General features: G+C 39.1%; 1 protein-coding gene across 1 annotated transcript in view; it reads left to right on the forward strand.

The window, feature by feature from the left end:
* Nucleotides 1–16,719, forward strand: part of LOC311224144 (electrogenic sodium bicarbonate cotransporter 1-like) — a gene marked incomplete at its 5' end in the record, with an annotated part of 219,271 nt that overhangs the window by 106,658 nt on the left and 95,894 nt on the right. The window contains 2 exons of the mRNA XM_084309001.1: nucleotides 6,009–6,188; nucleotides 15,025–15,098. Coding sequence (XP_084165127.1) covers nucleotides 6,009–6,188; nucleotides 15,025–15,098 — 254 coding nt within the window. The remainder of the gene's footprint in view (nucleotides 1–6,008; nucleotides 6,189–15,024; nucleotides 15,099–16,719) is intronic.

The raw sequence follows: 16,719 nt of genomic DNA on the forward strand, positions 1-16,719 counted from the left end.
AAGGCAGTCCTAAGACTGGTGTGTGGCTGTGTTCTTAAGGGCTTCATTTGGGAGAAATCATTGGTGATTCTACATCCTCACAATTAAATATTTACAATAATAATAAATACGACAATATTTGTATCATTAACAATTACGTTTTACATTTATAGTCATGACTCAACGAGGCATTGTGATGTCTGAAAGAGCAGCGCGGACCTTAAATGACATGCAATTGTAATTTCATAAGACACAGACCAGCGCGAGCAACGGGTTCAATGTGTCATGCTTGGCATCCTCGCCATTCCTGTGTCCACATCGCGGTAAAACCTTAGCCGCTAACTAACGTTAGCCTCTAACCCTGGAAACGCTCACAGCGGAGTGACTCCACGACACCAGTTCCATTAGTGAGGAAAGGGGGGGGGGGTTATATTGATGAGGCTTGACAAGCGAGGTTCAAACATAACTGGCTTTGTTTATATATATCGCTTCATGCATCAGGCTCCAGGTATTGGAGGGGGGGGGGCTGAGCCTCTCTCCCTCTCTCTCTACGTTCAATGATTTAAAGTAGCCAAATGTTACACTATAAACTAACTGGATAGTTGATGATATAAACATTTAATTTCATTATCTGAAATATTCTAAAATCATTAAGTCTGCTATAAGCCATTCTCCATTTGTGTGTGTGTGCGCGCACATCCCATCATTAAGTCTGCTATAAGCCATTCTCCATTTGTGTGTGTGTGCGCGCACATCCCATCTCTGGTCTCCCATCTCTAATCTCAAATTACGTTCGTGCTACCTGTCGAATCAGTTGCCCTATAAGCCCTATAAGGAGCTGGCGGGGCGTTTCTGTATGCAAATACCGGTGTATGAGAACGCACTTTCAGTTTAAGAATGAGTGACGCTCTTCATTCAGGGGAGCACAACTGAGAAGCCTTTGGCCATTTACGAACACCTTTTCACTCGTTCAGGCATCTGGAGGAGATCTTTCGTAGCTTTTAACATTATTCAATATACCTCAATGGTTTGTGAGTTAAAGAGGACCACAATGCTTAAGAATGTATTATTATATACAGTGAATGGGAGATTGATTGTCGACATATATGTCTGAACATTTGTTCTAGGTACGAAGATAGTTATGTACACTTTCGATCACGAGGTCCAATGTCTGCAGTGCGGATTTTCACTCTTATCACTACAAAGCCCTGCAATGCCAGGAGCTCAGCAAAGAAAAGAGTACTCTCTTACTCAGCTGGTCTTGACACTTAGTTCACTTTCTATCACTGTTCTGCCTCAGGACCAGTCTGAGAACAAATCATGTAGACTCAACCAGATGATAACACACCAGAATCAAAGCTACATCACCAATTGGAACACAAACAAAAGCACAAAGCAAAATCCAGTGCTATCTGGCCCTAAAAGGATTACCAGAACACTGTGACTGACACTAAACACAGAACTACCTTGACAAAGTACAGACTCAGTGACTCAGCCTGGCCATCGAGACAGACTACAAATACATATTATTATTATTATTATTATTATTATTATTATTATTATTATTATTATTATTATTATTATTATTATTATTATTATTATTATTATTATTATTATTATTATTATTATAATTATTATTATTATTATTATTATTATTATTATTATTATTATTATTATTATTATTATTATTATTATTATTATTATTATTATTATTATTATTATTATTATTATTATTATTAAACTCCAGCCAGTCCCAACTAAATATGTCCCAAAATTTAAATACAAACATCCTGAATTTAACCACATAACCAACATAAATAAAATACCAATTGTGTTAAATAGAGACCTAGGGCCCTCATTTATCAACAATTCTTAGAAAGTGTTCTATTTTCGTTCTTAAGCACAGAATTTAGAATGTGTGTACGTACAGAAAAATTGGGATTTATCACACGTGCGTACACGGGTCGTACGCACATTCCGTGTTGATAAATACCATTTGTTCTTACCGTCAATGCTCGTGCACGATTATCCATATATGGTAATGAAACACCCCCATGGGATGTGAAATAATGGACTAACCCGAGCAAACTCTGAGAAACTTCACTGAGCGAGATTGTTCACGGAGGTCTAAGCAACTAATTTAACACACTGTCGAACCAAGAAGACACAACACGTGTTATGGGATAAATATGCAACAGGCTGGCGGACTTGTACACGGTGATGTCAGATATCAACGACTCCCTAAGACCATTGCTGCAATTCTGCCTGGACAGCTCAAAATACTAATAAAGACCGTTAACCACTGTTTGGCGTTGGTGTGTCATTATAACCAATGCTGGAATATGAATGCCTTTATTTGTTTTGTTCGATTGGCTACCGGGTATAATATGATTTGTAGAGGCATACAATCTATTTTGTTGTCGGTATTAGGTAGCCTATATAAATTAGATATAATAGCAGCCATAGCCTACATTATGCAACAGTCACTTGCGCATATATAATAGCACATGGCACAGCCCTGCGAAGCCTGCATACAGTAAACTAACTTGATCGTTAATCTAGCTGTTGTATCTTTACGCTTATGAAAACATTAAATAATATGTATAGGCGATAGGCCGATCGTTTTGTCTTAATAGCCTATATTCTCAAATGCCATTTAATGGCTATCCGCTGTGGGCTATCTCCTCGCGGACGGACCAGTATACCTTATATCAGGGGTTCCCAAACTTTTCAGGCCGCGACCCAAAAATAACGGTGTCAGAGAGCCGCGACCCCCACTATTATAGGAGGTAAAAAAATATGTAAATTAAATTTTTTCATTAAAAAAATTTTAATAAATGGAAATGTATGGTTGAAACATGCACACGTTCAAACGCACACACACTAATAAGCATTGGAGGCTTTTAACCAGGGCTGGACTGGGGAAATCATTCAGGCCAGGAAATATAGTGCAAAATATAGCCCCAGTCAGGCCACTTTTTAAGCAGGGGGTCTGGGTCCCCCACCAGGACATTTCTTGTTACAAAGACTTCATTTCCTGCATTCTGGTGCATTCTGGCATTTTTTTTATTTGTACCCTTTAAATGCCAGTGGTTGTGATGGCATCACAAATTATTGTTAAAAAACAGGCTAGCATATGTATGATTAGCAACAACACTGATTTTGATGGATTTTCAGCAGGGACCGAAACTAAAGCCCGCCGCCCGCACCTTTGGCGCATGACACTTAGAGGGCTGCCCGCCGTGTGGCGTGTAGACGTGTAGTTCATAACTTCATAACGATACTCTTGTGCGAGTACAGATTATAGCCGCTCGTCTTTTTTTTCTCCGCCGCGAGATCGTTAAAAAACTACAAGTCCCACATCGCACTCAAGTCAACGGTCCAATCACAGTAGAGTGACGTAACTGGTTTCATGAGAAAAAAAAGCAAATGACCAATCGGAAGCTATCATTTTTCTTGTTTACTTCCATCTGCTCTAGTCTATATCGGACCTCCAAGAGCTAACGTTACTGTTTAAACAATGACCCAGTCAACTATTCACTTTTAGTTTAATACATGACGAGGCATTGTCTAACGGTATCTAGCTGGCTAGCTACTGATAGCTGCTGATATCAACAAATGCTCCAGCAATAGTCTACTCGAGTGCATAATACCTCCGGTCCCTTGTTAGCTAGCTTAGCTAGCTCACGTTGATCCATCTGTCCCAGTAAACTAAATTGTCTTAACGTTATCTACCGGGCTAGCAGTAGCTACAGATAGCTCCTGATATCAATGTCTTATAACATTGATTGAATGCGTATTCTAGCTGAGGGCATGTTGAATGTGATTTGACAAAAGAACGGTAACGTTATAAATAGGTCCAGCTGCATCGCCGGAGAATCCTTGCATGCTGAATGTAGGGTCTAGCTGAATATAGGGTCTAGCTGAATATAGGGTCTAGCTGCAGGGCCGGAGAATCCTTGCTGGAGCTGGAGGCTACTCAAGTATACACACAGACAGTGGAGCTGTTTGCAGATAGCAAGCATTTTGACTTATTGCGTGGTGGCGATGTCTCGCAGATAATACAACTACAAGTATGATTATTTATTATATATTTTATTTAAAAAAAAATTTTTATATAAATATATATATATTTTTTTTTAATCAAAAATTTTTTGGCAGGTAAGAAATATGCTTGGCGGGTAGACTCTTCCCATCTACCCGCCACTGGCCGGTGAGTCAAAAAGTTAATTTCGCTCCCTGATTTTCAGTTTTTTTGTAATGTCAGATTGAAAATAATACATCTTTTATTCAACTTCAGCCCTGATCATAACACCACATATTAATTTTATAATTCTAACCCTTTAAATGCCAGTGTGTGTGATGGCATATATTTACAATATATCAAATGCAAAGTAGATTTTTCTGGGGCGAATTATTACAGGCTAGCATGTGTCAATGATTAGCAACAACAGTTTTTTGTAAGGGTCCCGCCTCCACCAATCACATGCGGCTCCTTTTGTGTGTGTGTGTGAGAGCAAGAGAGAGAGAGATAGTTCTCCAACTTGTGTGAGTTGCAGTGATCTCCTGGTTGTTCCCCACCTAGGTTATCTAACTATTGCGCTGCTGCAACTAGAAACACTGTCCCTGGCCTGCTTCTAAGTTCAGTGCCTGACTGCATAAAAAAAATAAAAAAAAACAATTTTTTTAATTTTTAATATTTTTTTTTGGAAATCATCTGGCGACCCCCTGCGGTGACCCACACACACACACACACACACACACACACACACACACATACAGATCTTACCTCTTGTATTATTGTTATGTTCAGCTTCCTGTTCTTGAGAGAGTGAGATAGAGGGATAGAGCGATAGAGGGAGGGATATATATATATATATATATATATATATATATATAGAGAGAGAGAGAGAGAGAGAGAGAGAGAGAGAGAAGAGAGAGAGAGAGAGAGAGAGAGAGAGAGAGAGAGAGACAGACAGACAGACAGACAGACAGACAGACAGACAGACAGACAGACAGACAGAGGAATAGAGACAGATAAATAGAGAGAAAGGGGGATAGAGAGAGTGGGGTATAGAGAGATAGAGATAGAAAGAGAGGGATAGTGAGAGATGCATAGAGAGAAATAGAGAGAGAGAGAGAGAGAGAGAGAGAGAGAGAGAGAGAGAGAGAGAGAGAGAGAGAGAGAGAGAGAGAGAGAGAGAGAATGAGGCTGCTAACTTTGCATTCAGGCCTCTGACCCCATTTTTTTAAATAGAGCTTTTGTTTTGATATTATTGGAGACATGTCTCCCAGTCTGGGCAGATCAACTCCATGACAACATGGTGACATAATGGTGAGATTGGACTGAATATTGATGAGTGTCAATAAAATGACTCAGTCACAGTCTCTGAAAGGTGAGAGGAAGGCTCAGTCATTAGGTAGAAGGGATCAAAGGCCTGTGGCCTGTCCGGTGGCCAGCATACTTTGAGACCACGTGAGTTTAGATGTCTACGAAAAGGTTAGTCCAATAGTAGATCTTAAATTTGTTTTATGCCGGGATCAGACAACACAGCCGGATTTTGACACGATTTTATTGTGGCCTACACATTTCCAGCATTGGGCCTGAATATGATCATTGGGAATGACAAACGGTTGTCTTTACTCTTTGTAGTGTGACATCGTCAAAGAACAGCAATGTGACGAAAATTGTCCAAATTCTTTGCTTTTTTCTTCTAGTGTGACAAGCTCTCCTTCCTCCTTGACTTTGGACAATGAATCGTGCTCTCCAGCTCTCCTCTAGAAATATAATGAGTTAATCTGCTCAAAGGTGTTTTTCAAATTCCTATATGATCTATGAACATACATGTCTGGAACCAGGCAGGTCTTAAAACGATCACTCCCCGGGTCTATATACCGGTAAGTTCTATAATATAATGAATGAATTGTTATTGTGGAAAACGTTCAAATGTGTCTCTATCTCTTTCTCTCTCTCTCTCTCTCTCTCTCTCTCTCTCTCTCTTCTCTCTCCACTTCTCTCCGTCATCTAGAGTTAATCACAGACAATCAGATAGAATGTGGGCAGTTGAAAGCGGAACTCAAAGACAAGGTGATGTACACGTTGCTACGGAGACATCGCCACCAGACCAAGAAGTCCAACTTGCGGTCGCTGGCTGACATCGGCAAGACGGTCTCCAGTGCAAGTAGGCTGTTTTCCACCCAGGAGAATGGTAATACAGAGGCCAGTTTGGTGCAGTTTGCCTTTTATTCTCTTTTTTTGCAAGTTTTTTTCTGTCCTCTTTTGTATTTAACCTCTTAACAGACGCCCCAAAAAATGGCCATTTTTGTTTTCGTTTTTGAGGACTGCATACTTTTTTTGCAAACCAAAATATTATACTTTGTACTTATAGCATATGCATAAGCCTGGACTCTTTTGAAAGATAACAGTCTGGAGTGTCTGATACAATAATAAAGATCACTTTTAGTGCTTATGAAATAGAGTAACATAGGTCTGAACTTGAGTTGTAGAAAAACTTGTTACTCACATTTTTCTGCAGTAGTTGCAATATCCAAATATTGTATATATAAGAAATTGGCATGAGCAGGACACCCTGGGTAGCCTGAAGTCTTATGTAGTACATGTCCAAATTTCATAAAAATCCGTTCAGAAATGAGTGATTAGGAGCAATTTTGATAAACTGTGTACAAATAAATCGTCCTTAAGAGGGCCCGCTGGCGGGCCGTTGCCAATTAAGTGGCTAATACCTTAGTCCTTTTGGTTTTACATGGTATTATGTACCGTTCTCAGAAAGACTAGTACGGTATTACCATGGTATTATGTACCGTTCTCAGAGAGACTAGTGCGGTATTACCATGGTATTATGTACCGTTCTCAGAGAGACTAGTGCGGTATTACCATGGTATTATGTACCGTTCTCAGAGAGACTAGTGTGGTATTACCATGGTATTATGTACTGTTCTCAGAGAGACTAGTGCGGTATTACCATGGTATTATGTACCGTTCTCAGAGAGACTAGTGTGGTATTACCATGGTATTATGTACCGTTCTCAGAGAGACTAGTACAGTATAGGGATGAGCCAGAATCCAAATATGAATTCGAGAAAGCATGAATAATGAGACAGATATTTTAACGAAATCTTCGATATGGGCCAATTTGTAGGAGCCAACTTTTTTTTTAAAGATTTGTTTCCGACGTTCACAAGTAGGCCTATCATGCTTAAACTTTTTCTGCTCTATAAAGCGGATTTTGTTTTCAGAACATCACAAAAATATTAGATTAGACTAGATTATATTATATTATATAAAATTTTATTGTCGGAGAACAACCTAATTTTATGGGCAGCCTACAGTACATATCAGCCTACAAGATGCTTCAATAGAACTCACCTGATTTAGCAGGGGATGGAAGGTGGGGTTAAAAGTGTAGGCCTGCGGTTCTACACTCTTAACAAAAAAGATGTGAAAAATAAATTAATAAATAAAACAGGCAAAAAAGTTAATGTAGGCTATACTATTACTGTTATGTAATACTGTTTTCAGTTTTGTATTATTCCTAATTAAAGGGGGGTCAGCTTCAGATAGTTCATAAAACTTAGTTTAGTTAAAAATAAGAATAAAGATAAAGAAAGAGCACAAGTACAGTACATATGACAAGTACAGTATGAGGAGGTAGAAATATATATTCATAATTCATTATATGCCAATATCAAATCAATTTGATTCTTTGAAGGCAGAACAATTGCATTTCCAATGAATATTAGGTTAGGAAATTGGCAGATTGAATGTGGCTTCCTCTAATCTAATGTTAATTTGTAAATTGTATTAAATCTGTTCCCATCTTGTATTGTACAATAATTGTTGCAAATTTTTTTTGTAGATTCCTGATGGAGTTGAGACTTTAAATTAACAATATATGAGTTTGCATGGCAGTGGTGATAATTGATCACTGAACCACATCACTAGCCAAGTCTCATAGCTGAGTTGAAATGTCTGAAAGAGCTAAAACTACTGCTTATGAATTATGTATTTTAGACTAAATAAATAAATAATCTGCATTTACACACAGGTATGATACATCCAAAGCTCTTGGAAATTATAAAAAACAATTGTTGTTTGATGACATAATTAATTAATACTTAAGTAATTCACAGAAATCAAGTATTCTGATGTTTACAATTGAATCATAATGAATTCAGGGAATCAAATGATTTTCAATCATATATTTGGAATATGACACTTTTTCATAAAATGTAGTTCCAACAAGCCCATTACTGGGAGAAATTCACTTGGATTCATGTAAAACTCCTGCAAAATGAATGTATGACCGGAAGTTTCTTGGTGTTAACAGGGCGGTTAATCTGTCACTAGTCCCCTTTGGAAAACAATTATTTATTACCTACAATCAGATTTCTAAGACTGATATATTTTCTTCTGAAGAAGTCATTAACCTCTGCATTCATGATCCTTCTTTGTTGCCGTAGTCAAAGGGGAACTTGAAGTGCCTTATCTGATCTCAATATATATTGGAGATAAAGCGCTGGAAGTTATTTATTGATTGCAAGTTTTAAAAGATACAATACATTATAAAATGTATAATGAAATGAATAATATTTTTTTTATACATTAGACAAAAAGCTACAGTCTCCCCAATGACCCCATGTTTGCATGTTTAATGACCTCTGACCTCTCTGCTACACGCCAACATTATGTGAAATGCGCTTACCGTCTTCTCCAGAGTCAGACAAGAAGATAGATACCAACTTCCTCTCTGTGCGTTCAGTAGAAAGTTATCTGGCTGCAAGCTAGCCTAGCTTAGTACAAATTAAGGGAAGCGGATATGGACCAGCTAACCTAGCTGTTGACCAAAAACACCTCTCCCGGAGTTTCAAGCTAGGCTAGTGGTCCGTATCAGATTCCATTCATTTGTGCTAAAATAGGCTAGCTTGCAGCCGGATAGCTTCACGAGCAGCACCATTGGACTTAAAAGGGAAGTGAGTGAAGGTGACAGTGAGATAATCTAACAGGAAGAAGCACCATTTGTTTATTTATTAATTAATTAATACATTTATTTATTTATTATAATATTTTGGGGGGGGGGGGTCAATCCAGTGATGTCATCCGGTATAAAGTGGAGCTGCTACATTGACAATGAATTACAGTCTGAATTTGAATCTGATTAGTCATACATTTTATCATAAAATAAGCATACAATTAGCATAAAAGAGACAGCTGAAAAATAGACAACGTCATAATAAGATATAGGACAGTAACCCTGTAACGTTTAGCTTTTTAAAATAAATCTGTAAATGTTTATTTTAAATTTTTTAAACACATTTACATAGTCAATGGGTCCTGTTGTTCAGCCTCATATACAATAGACATAAAATCATGAAATTGGCAGAGAAACATAAAATAGACATATAAAATCATGAAGTTGGAGATGTTTAGTACTGGCAGAGCCATAGGTCTTTCTCATACGCTCACATACCCTATTATGTTACAGAACAGTTCTGAATTACTTTACAGAACACAGCAATGTACAATGTACCACCATGTTAGCAGTAATGATACACTGTCACAACATTACAATGTACAGTATCCACCATGTTAGCAGTAATGATACACTGTCACAACATTACAATGTACAGTATCCACCATGTTAGCAGGCAGCAGTAAATTATGTAAAAATGACTTGCAGATGACGGAATGTGTAGAACCAACTTCACTCTACATGGTCCTCATATAAACATTTGACTTCATATAGTAGCCTACAGTAGACCAAATAGTTCTAATTGTAGCAGGTAATGTTAGGTCGCAGCATGAGCAAAACTTTCCATCAATGGATAACCACTGCATGCATTTGTGAGGTAATCGTCCATATGAATCAGGCATATGCTCTAAACTACATCAAACAACATGAACAGTAGTAATAGTGTTAATAGGGAAGTGTAGTCTGACGTCACTTTAGTTTCCCTCGCGGCCCACCCGTATAGGGATTTATCATTGGGAAAATGTATTATCGCTTTTGTAATAATTCTGCCTCATGAACATTGGCAAGCTTTCCATTTTTGCACAAAATGAGTTCCCTTCTATCACTAACATTATTGTTTGAGCATTTTTTGTTGAAATAAAATTATACGTAATTATTTTACGATTAATTGTGAATTGTTTCATGTTGAGCTATAGATTGTGGATGAATACACACAGAAAGGTACACCGTGCCAATGTTCATGCTTTATTTGTTTTAAACGAGACAATTTAGAAATGTGTCCATTGGAAATACATTGCAATTTCAAGCGAGGTGGACCGGCCGGAAACAACAACGACGTAACCACTATAGGCTAATACTCACTACCTGTTAGAATGTTGTCAAAATTCAGAGCTCTAGTGGTGTCTATCCCAACTGTTTTCAAAGCAGGTTGTGTGTTTGCAGCTACATTCAAGACACAGAGAATCCATGTTAGAGACCATCATTGTCACCTATACTGTCACTTCCCTTTTAAGGCCAATGGCCACTGTTGGAGGCTTGAGTTACATCATGTAGCTTTGTTGCAGTAGATCAGGGGTTCTCAAACCTTTTTATACCACGACCCCATTTTATTTAGTAATTCTTTTTGGCGACCCCACACTTAATGTATCACGTAATTTCAACATGGAATTAAGGAATATCAAAATAAAAGCACATATTGTTGAACTTGATCATGCATATTTATTAGAAAATTGTATTACAGCACTATGTTATCAATACAAATTTATAAAACTAGGCATATTTAGCCAAAATATATATATATAGATTTTTTTTTATAAAAGAAATATATATATATTTACTTGCCAACTGTCACCTACCCACGACCCCACTTTGGGTCGTGACCCGTAGTTTGAGAACCACTGCAGTGCTTCTTGAGTTACATCGTGTTGCTTTGCTGCAGTAGATGCTGCTTGAGTTACATCATGTTGCTTTGCTGCAGTAGATGCTGCTTGAGTTACATCATGTTGCTTTGCTGCAGTAGATGCTGCTTGAGTTACATCGTGTTGCTTTGCTGCAGTAGATGCTGCTTGAGTTACATCGTGTTTCTTTGCTGCAGTAGATGATTCTTGAGTTACATTGTGTTGCTTTGCTGCAGTAGATGCTTCTTGAGTTCCACAGCTCCTGTAACAAGTCTGCTTAACAACCACTTGCTTTGCTTTTAATCTGTCAATCAATTCTCTCTCTTTCTCTCTGTCCATCCTCTGTTCCCTCTTATTCCTCCTTTTGTTGTTGTTGTTGTTGTTGTTGTTGTTGTTGCTTTCCTGGGGCCGGGGTTTTGATGCCCTACTGCTGTGTCTAAAAAAGCCCGTAGTCCTCTTGACAACTCAGTGCCTTGCCTAATGGGTCGCACCTCTATGGAAGAGCTGCAGGCTCCGAGGAGTACCAGCATGGATTGGCTTAGTAAGTTATAGTTACCTATAAGATAAGATAAGATAAGATATTCCTTTATTGACCCCCTTGGGGAAATGCAGGAGTTATATAGTTACCTGTCCTACTTTGGGCCCACCCACCTGTAGTGTCAGTTTACACCTGGTAGTTCAGGCTTCCCCTGTACCTCAAGATACACCTGTCAAGTTGGAAGTAGGGGAGATGTCTCAGTATTTCTCCTCCAGGTACCCTGGTTGTCATGGTTACTATTCCACACTAAAGACGCAAGAGGGGATTTTCTGTCATTTTAAAACGAGGACCTTACAAACAAAAACCATGTACAATTTAGTGTTTGAGTCTATATGGTCCTCGTTACATTGAGCTGCCAATCAGGACAATGTAGACTCAACCACTAAATGATGTGCTTATCTTGAAATCTTGAAAACAAGTACAACAAGGGAGCTCTTTAGCTTGCAGCTAGCAGCACCTATAGGTACCAAGGAGGAATAAATGCTTACTTCAGGTAATTGACATGCCAATAAGTCATTTTTGATGAAGGAAATATAAATACTAAAACTCAAGATGTCAAAGTATGTCCCCTTAAGATCTTCTACATGCAGCTGATCAGTGTAGGGCTGCAATAGCTACAGTACATTGGAATCATAATAAATAGATTCAGTAAATACTCAGTGAAAACATGATATTTGACAACAACATGATGCCTCATGTAGAATAGTATCATTGAGTACATTATGCAGTGGCAGCTTTTTTTTTTATCAAACCATTACATTTTGTATATGATATCTTCTTGTTGCATGGTCACCCACCTCAACCATTTAGATTTAGACTTATTTGTACGACTAGATATTTGAACCTTGATATTTTTTCCTTCAACTACAAATTCAACTACCCTCCTTTCCTCACAGATGCGCTTGAAGTTGAGTAATTCTTTTTCTTTTCTTTTCTATTTTGGCATACTGACTGCATCATACTGACACCCATGTTATTACTTATAATTCTCTGGTTGTTTTAGGGGAAAGAGGGAGCAAACCGAATGAGAGACGACTGTGGCATCAGTTTGCATTCATCCAGAGCACCTATTCAAAAACCAGCAGTCAATCACTCAACCATGATATTTTGAGTCATCATCTTCATTCTATATCCAATATGGATTCAGTAGTAAACTACAGTATACGTCATTGGTCCTTTGGTGTTCCAGCCTGTGACATGACAGTGACAGTTAATGTATACACATGTCATTTAATGGTTAACTGTAGTAATAAGTGACAGTTAATGGTGACTCATGCCTGCACATTTACTGAGAACACACTTGAAAATCTTCTGGTGAGAGCATCATCACCGGAATCTGACCAGGCAGCTCAATGAGGAAGTGAATGGAGCACAGAATGAAAGTGAAATTAAAACTTAAAATACAGATTCAATAACATGAAGTCATGCTTACCAGTGTTGAGTAGGGTTGAGTGAAAGTAGCAAGACGCCATGCTTACCAGTGTTGAGTACGATTGTTGTAATTTTGTGCTCCATTCATTTCCTCGTTGAGTTCAGGGCCCCGTTCCCCGTACCTGGTTCAACTAAGTCGATCAAGATGTCATTATCCAGATTCAGTTAACCCGATGTTTGAAGCCGGGATTTTCCTGTTCCTCGAAGGTGGATTCAGTCTCGTTAACTCAAGCCAGACTTGAGACCCAGGATAAGTGCGCGTGCCCGCCTCAGCCGAGAAGGCAGCAAGTGTCGAGAGCAGAGATCCTGATTCTCTAGCGGCATTGATTGATTAATTGATTTAAAACTTTAGTAACATATTGCAGTACGGCTCAATCGCCTCGCCGACAAGTTAAATGCGTTATCTATAGGCTAATTTTAAGTCCCTCATTACCTCAATCAATCAGATTATATTTCTTTAAACTTGCCTGCTGGATTGAATAATCAAATGAGATCTTGCTAGCGAAAATAATTAGTTAAACTGTTATACAAAATAACGATACGGCTCTCTTCCCATTGATTGATGTATAGTCGATCTTTTACTTATCTCCACTGTGGTGTAACGGGTTCTTCTTTTGACTTTCACGCAGACGACCGGGGTTCGAAACCTAGTCTCCCCCTTCTTTTTGCGATGTAGGAATAATTCAATTTGGTGCACGTTGAGAGCTATATAAAGAATGACATCCTCAATGCATGTAGATTTATAATATTTTAACTTGAAACTAGGCTACTTTGGCGTATAATCATTAATATTATATTCCAAAAAATTATATTGGAAACACGGGGTTTTGAACACCGGTCGCTGGGTTGGCAGGTTTGAGCACTACCGCTGCGCCACTGTGCCAGATGGGATAAATTCATTGTTTATACATTAATGAACGAGACAAGATCCACAATCCACGCATAGACACTTCAATTTTATGCTTGAATGAAACACAATCCAGGCGCTCCATTAAACATCCACAGCGGAGAATATGAAAGGAATCAGAGCCAAACGAGCGATAGGTTTCAATCATTAAAAATATCCCCCCGGGATTCACATTTGCAATGCTGCGCGTTGTTAGAATAACCACATAATGTGTACATCGCACCGAGCGAGCGCCACGGTATATATAACGTGCATTATTTAGGACAAAGTGAATTTAGTATCAGCATTTTGGGTCTATTTTACATTTCAAAAGCCCCCTCTGGAAGAATGGAGCAAAAAAACGTAATTCAGAATGGTATAAAGCAGATCCTAGACTGTGGGAATAATTTCAGGAAACGGGCTGTCACTTCTTTGCGGGGGCGTGGCTGTGCTTCATCCGGCTAACTTGAACTTAAACCCTGCTTTCGACCAGGCTCAAACTTTTGGATCTGTTGTCATGGTGATTTGGACAATCCAGGTACGGGGAGCCGGAAAGTCCGGCTTAAGTCAGACTTAACCGAAAGTTATCCGGCTAACTCAGTTATCCAGGTACGGGGAACGGGGCCCAGGTCTGTTCGACCTGTGAGATATAGTCACGAACATCACGTCAGAAAAATTACATAAAAAATGGTTGGACTTCCGTTGTCGGCAGCTGGTGTGAGCTGGGTAGTGTAGTTTTATGAAATGTCTATGTCCATCGAAAGCCCTGGGTCTAGGACAAAAGATTTCATGAGCACTTCTTCTTCTCGCGTCTAAATCGTCCGTTTTTCCGGTGCAATGCGCAGAGATTTTTATTCGCTATTAACACTTAAAATCATTGGTAAACAAATGTAGTGCTAAAAATATACACTTTGACTGCTGTTTTGATAGGGTTAGGGTCTTTACTCTTGGCTACATTTGAAAAAGAAAAGCAACATTACTTAATATGGACTGTATTGATCTATTTATGACGTGAAATAAATATCGTAGCAGTACCGGGCCGATCGGGCTTAAGAGTTTAACTATTTCGAACCCATGACCTCGCCTATGACTGCATGAGATTACTCTTGTGTTATTGGTTGATTTGTTATTTGCTGCTGGATGTATTTGTTGGTTTGTTATTTGCTGCTGGGTGTATTCTCTGCTGCAAACTGGGCCACTGTCTTTTCTTGGGTTTCTTCCTCCTCTCCATTCAGTTGTCATGACAGTGTGGTGGTGATGATGAGGTCAGCATAATGTCTTGGGCTTGCTGTGTTTTTACAGGTAGCCCCACCTCAACACATCGGACCTTAGCTTCCAGCATGAACGACATCTCAGACAAACCGGAAAAAGATCAGGTAAGTGGTATTTGTAATCAAAATAAAGATTGAGAAGACTTGATTTGTTTCTCCATTTTAGCACAATCTTTACTGTGCTTCATACTGTATCCCCAGCTTCTCCTCAATTATCGGAAAACCTAAAATAAAGTTAAAGGAATAAATTGTGGTGAATCTTTCTTATTGTCAACACTAGTGTTTTGGAGCGTGTGCCGTTCAGAACAGGGCAGTTGCTGAGCCCCCAGAAGTGCTGCTTGCAGCATTCTTAACTCATTCAGCGCCATATACTGTCCCCATCTCTTTATTACATGCTAAACATCGCACATTTCCAAGATAATCCAGTCTTTTTCCATAGATCGCAAGATAAAACGCATTATATGCAATAAGCCCAAACCGTTCTGGTTGATCCCCTGAAACCCCAAATACTCCCAAATCAAAGGTTTTAACTCAAAACTGTGATCGTGTTTGTCGAGCATGTTTTACGTCTGGTAAAACACAGAACTGTGATCGTTACATAAACATGTTTCAGGTTCGGTCAAATAGGGGGTCCTTACCTTAGCCAGAAGGTAATCCAAAAAGAATAATTCCAATGATCTCATCGGCGATTGCGATTACTCGTTTATATGTAATTACACGTGTTTACGGGACACTATACGCTTTGAGGTGAGCAGATCTGCTAGCGATTGCTTTGGAAGAGCTCCTCCCCCTCAGAGCATGTCTCGATAGTCTGGTTCATTCATTGACTCTCCTGTTCCCTTTCCATCAGAGTTCAAAAGGTAGGCGATACTGCCACCTGGTGATATTCGATCGGCATTGCAATTCCAACGTAGGCAAACGATCCAGGGACACATACACATAGAATGATCCGGATGATGGATTAGAACGGGGATCAGAGGAAAAATATCAAAGGATCCAAAAAACGTAATTTCCGTGTTTGGTGCTCAAGCGTTGGCAAGGAAACACATAATATTACGTGTTTGGCGCTAAATGAGTTAAGAACCGTGCAGCCAATCACATTCAACAAAGCACTGACCTGGTCTCTCAGTAATACAGCACTGATCTGGTCTCTCAGTAATACAGCACTGATCTGGTCTCTCAGTAATACAGTACTGACCTGGTCTCTCAGTAATACAGCACTGATCTGGTCTCTCAGTAATACAGCACTGATCTGATGCCTCAGTAATACAGCACTGATCTGGTCTCTCAGTAATACAGCACTGATCTGATGCCTCAGTAATACAGCACTGATCTGGTCTCTCAGTAATACAGCACTGATCTGGTCTCTCAGTAATACAGCACTGATCTGGTCTCTCAGTAATACAGCACTGATCTGGTCTCTCAGTAATACAGCACTGATCTGGGCCCTCATTTATCAACTTGACGTACGCACAGATATGTGCGTAACCCGTGCGTACGATCATTTCTAAGCAAAGTGTGGGATTTATTAATTTGAACTTGTGCTTGACTTTGTGCGTATATTTAAGCACAGGTCGGACCATGCGTAGTTGGCGCCCGGTGGTAGAATATTTTTACAACGCGGAAATAAGCACTGACTGCGCTCCGCGTAACTCAACTCGTTATTATTTTGCGCATATATTGCAGAAATACGGGAACGTTTTGATTATATTTAAAAGGCTTTGCC

Source organism: Notolepis coatsorum (assembly GCF_963971535.1).
Source record: "Notolepis coatsorum genome assembly, chromosome: 2".
Taxonomy (NCBI): domain Eukaryota; kingdom Metazoa; phylum Chordata; class Actinopteri; order Aulopiformes; family Paralepididae; genus Notolepis; species Notolepis coatsorum.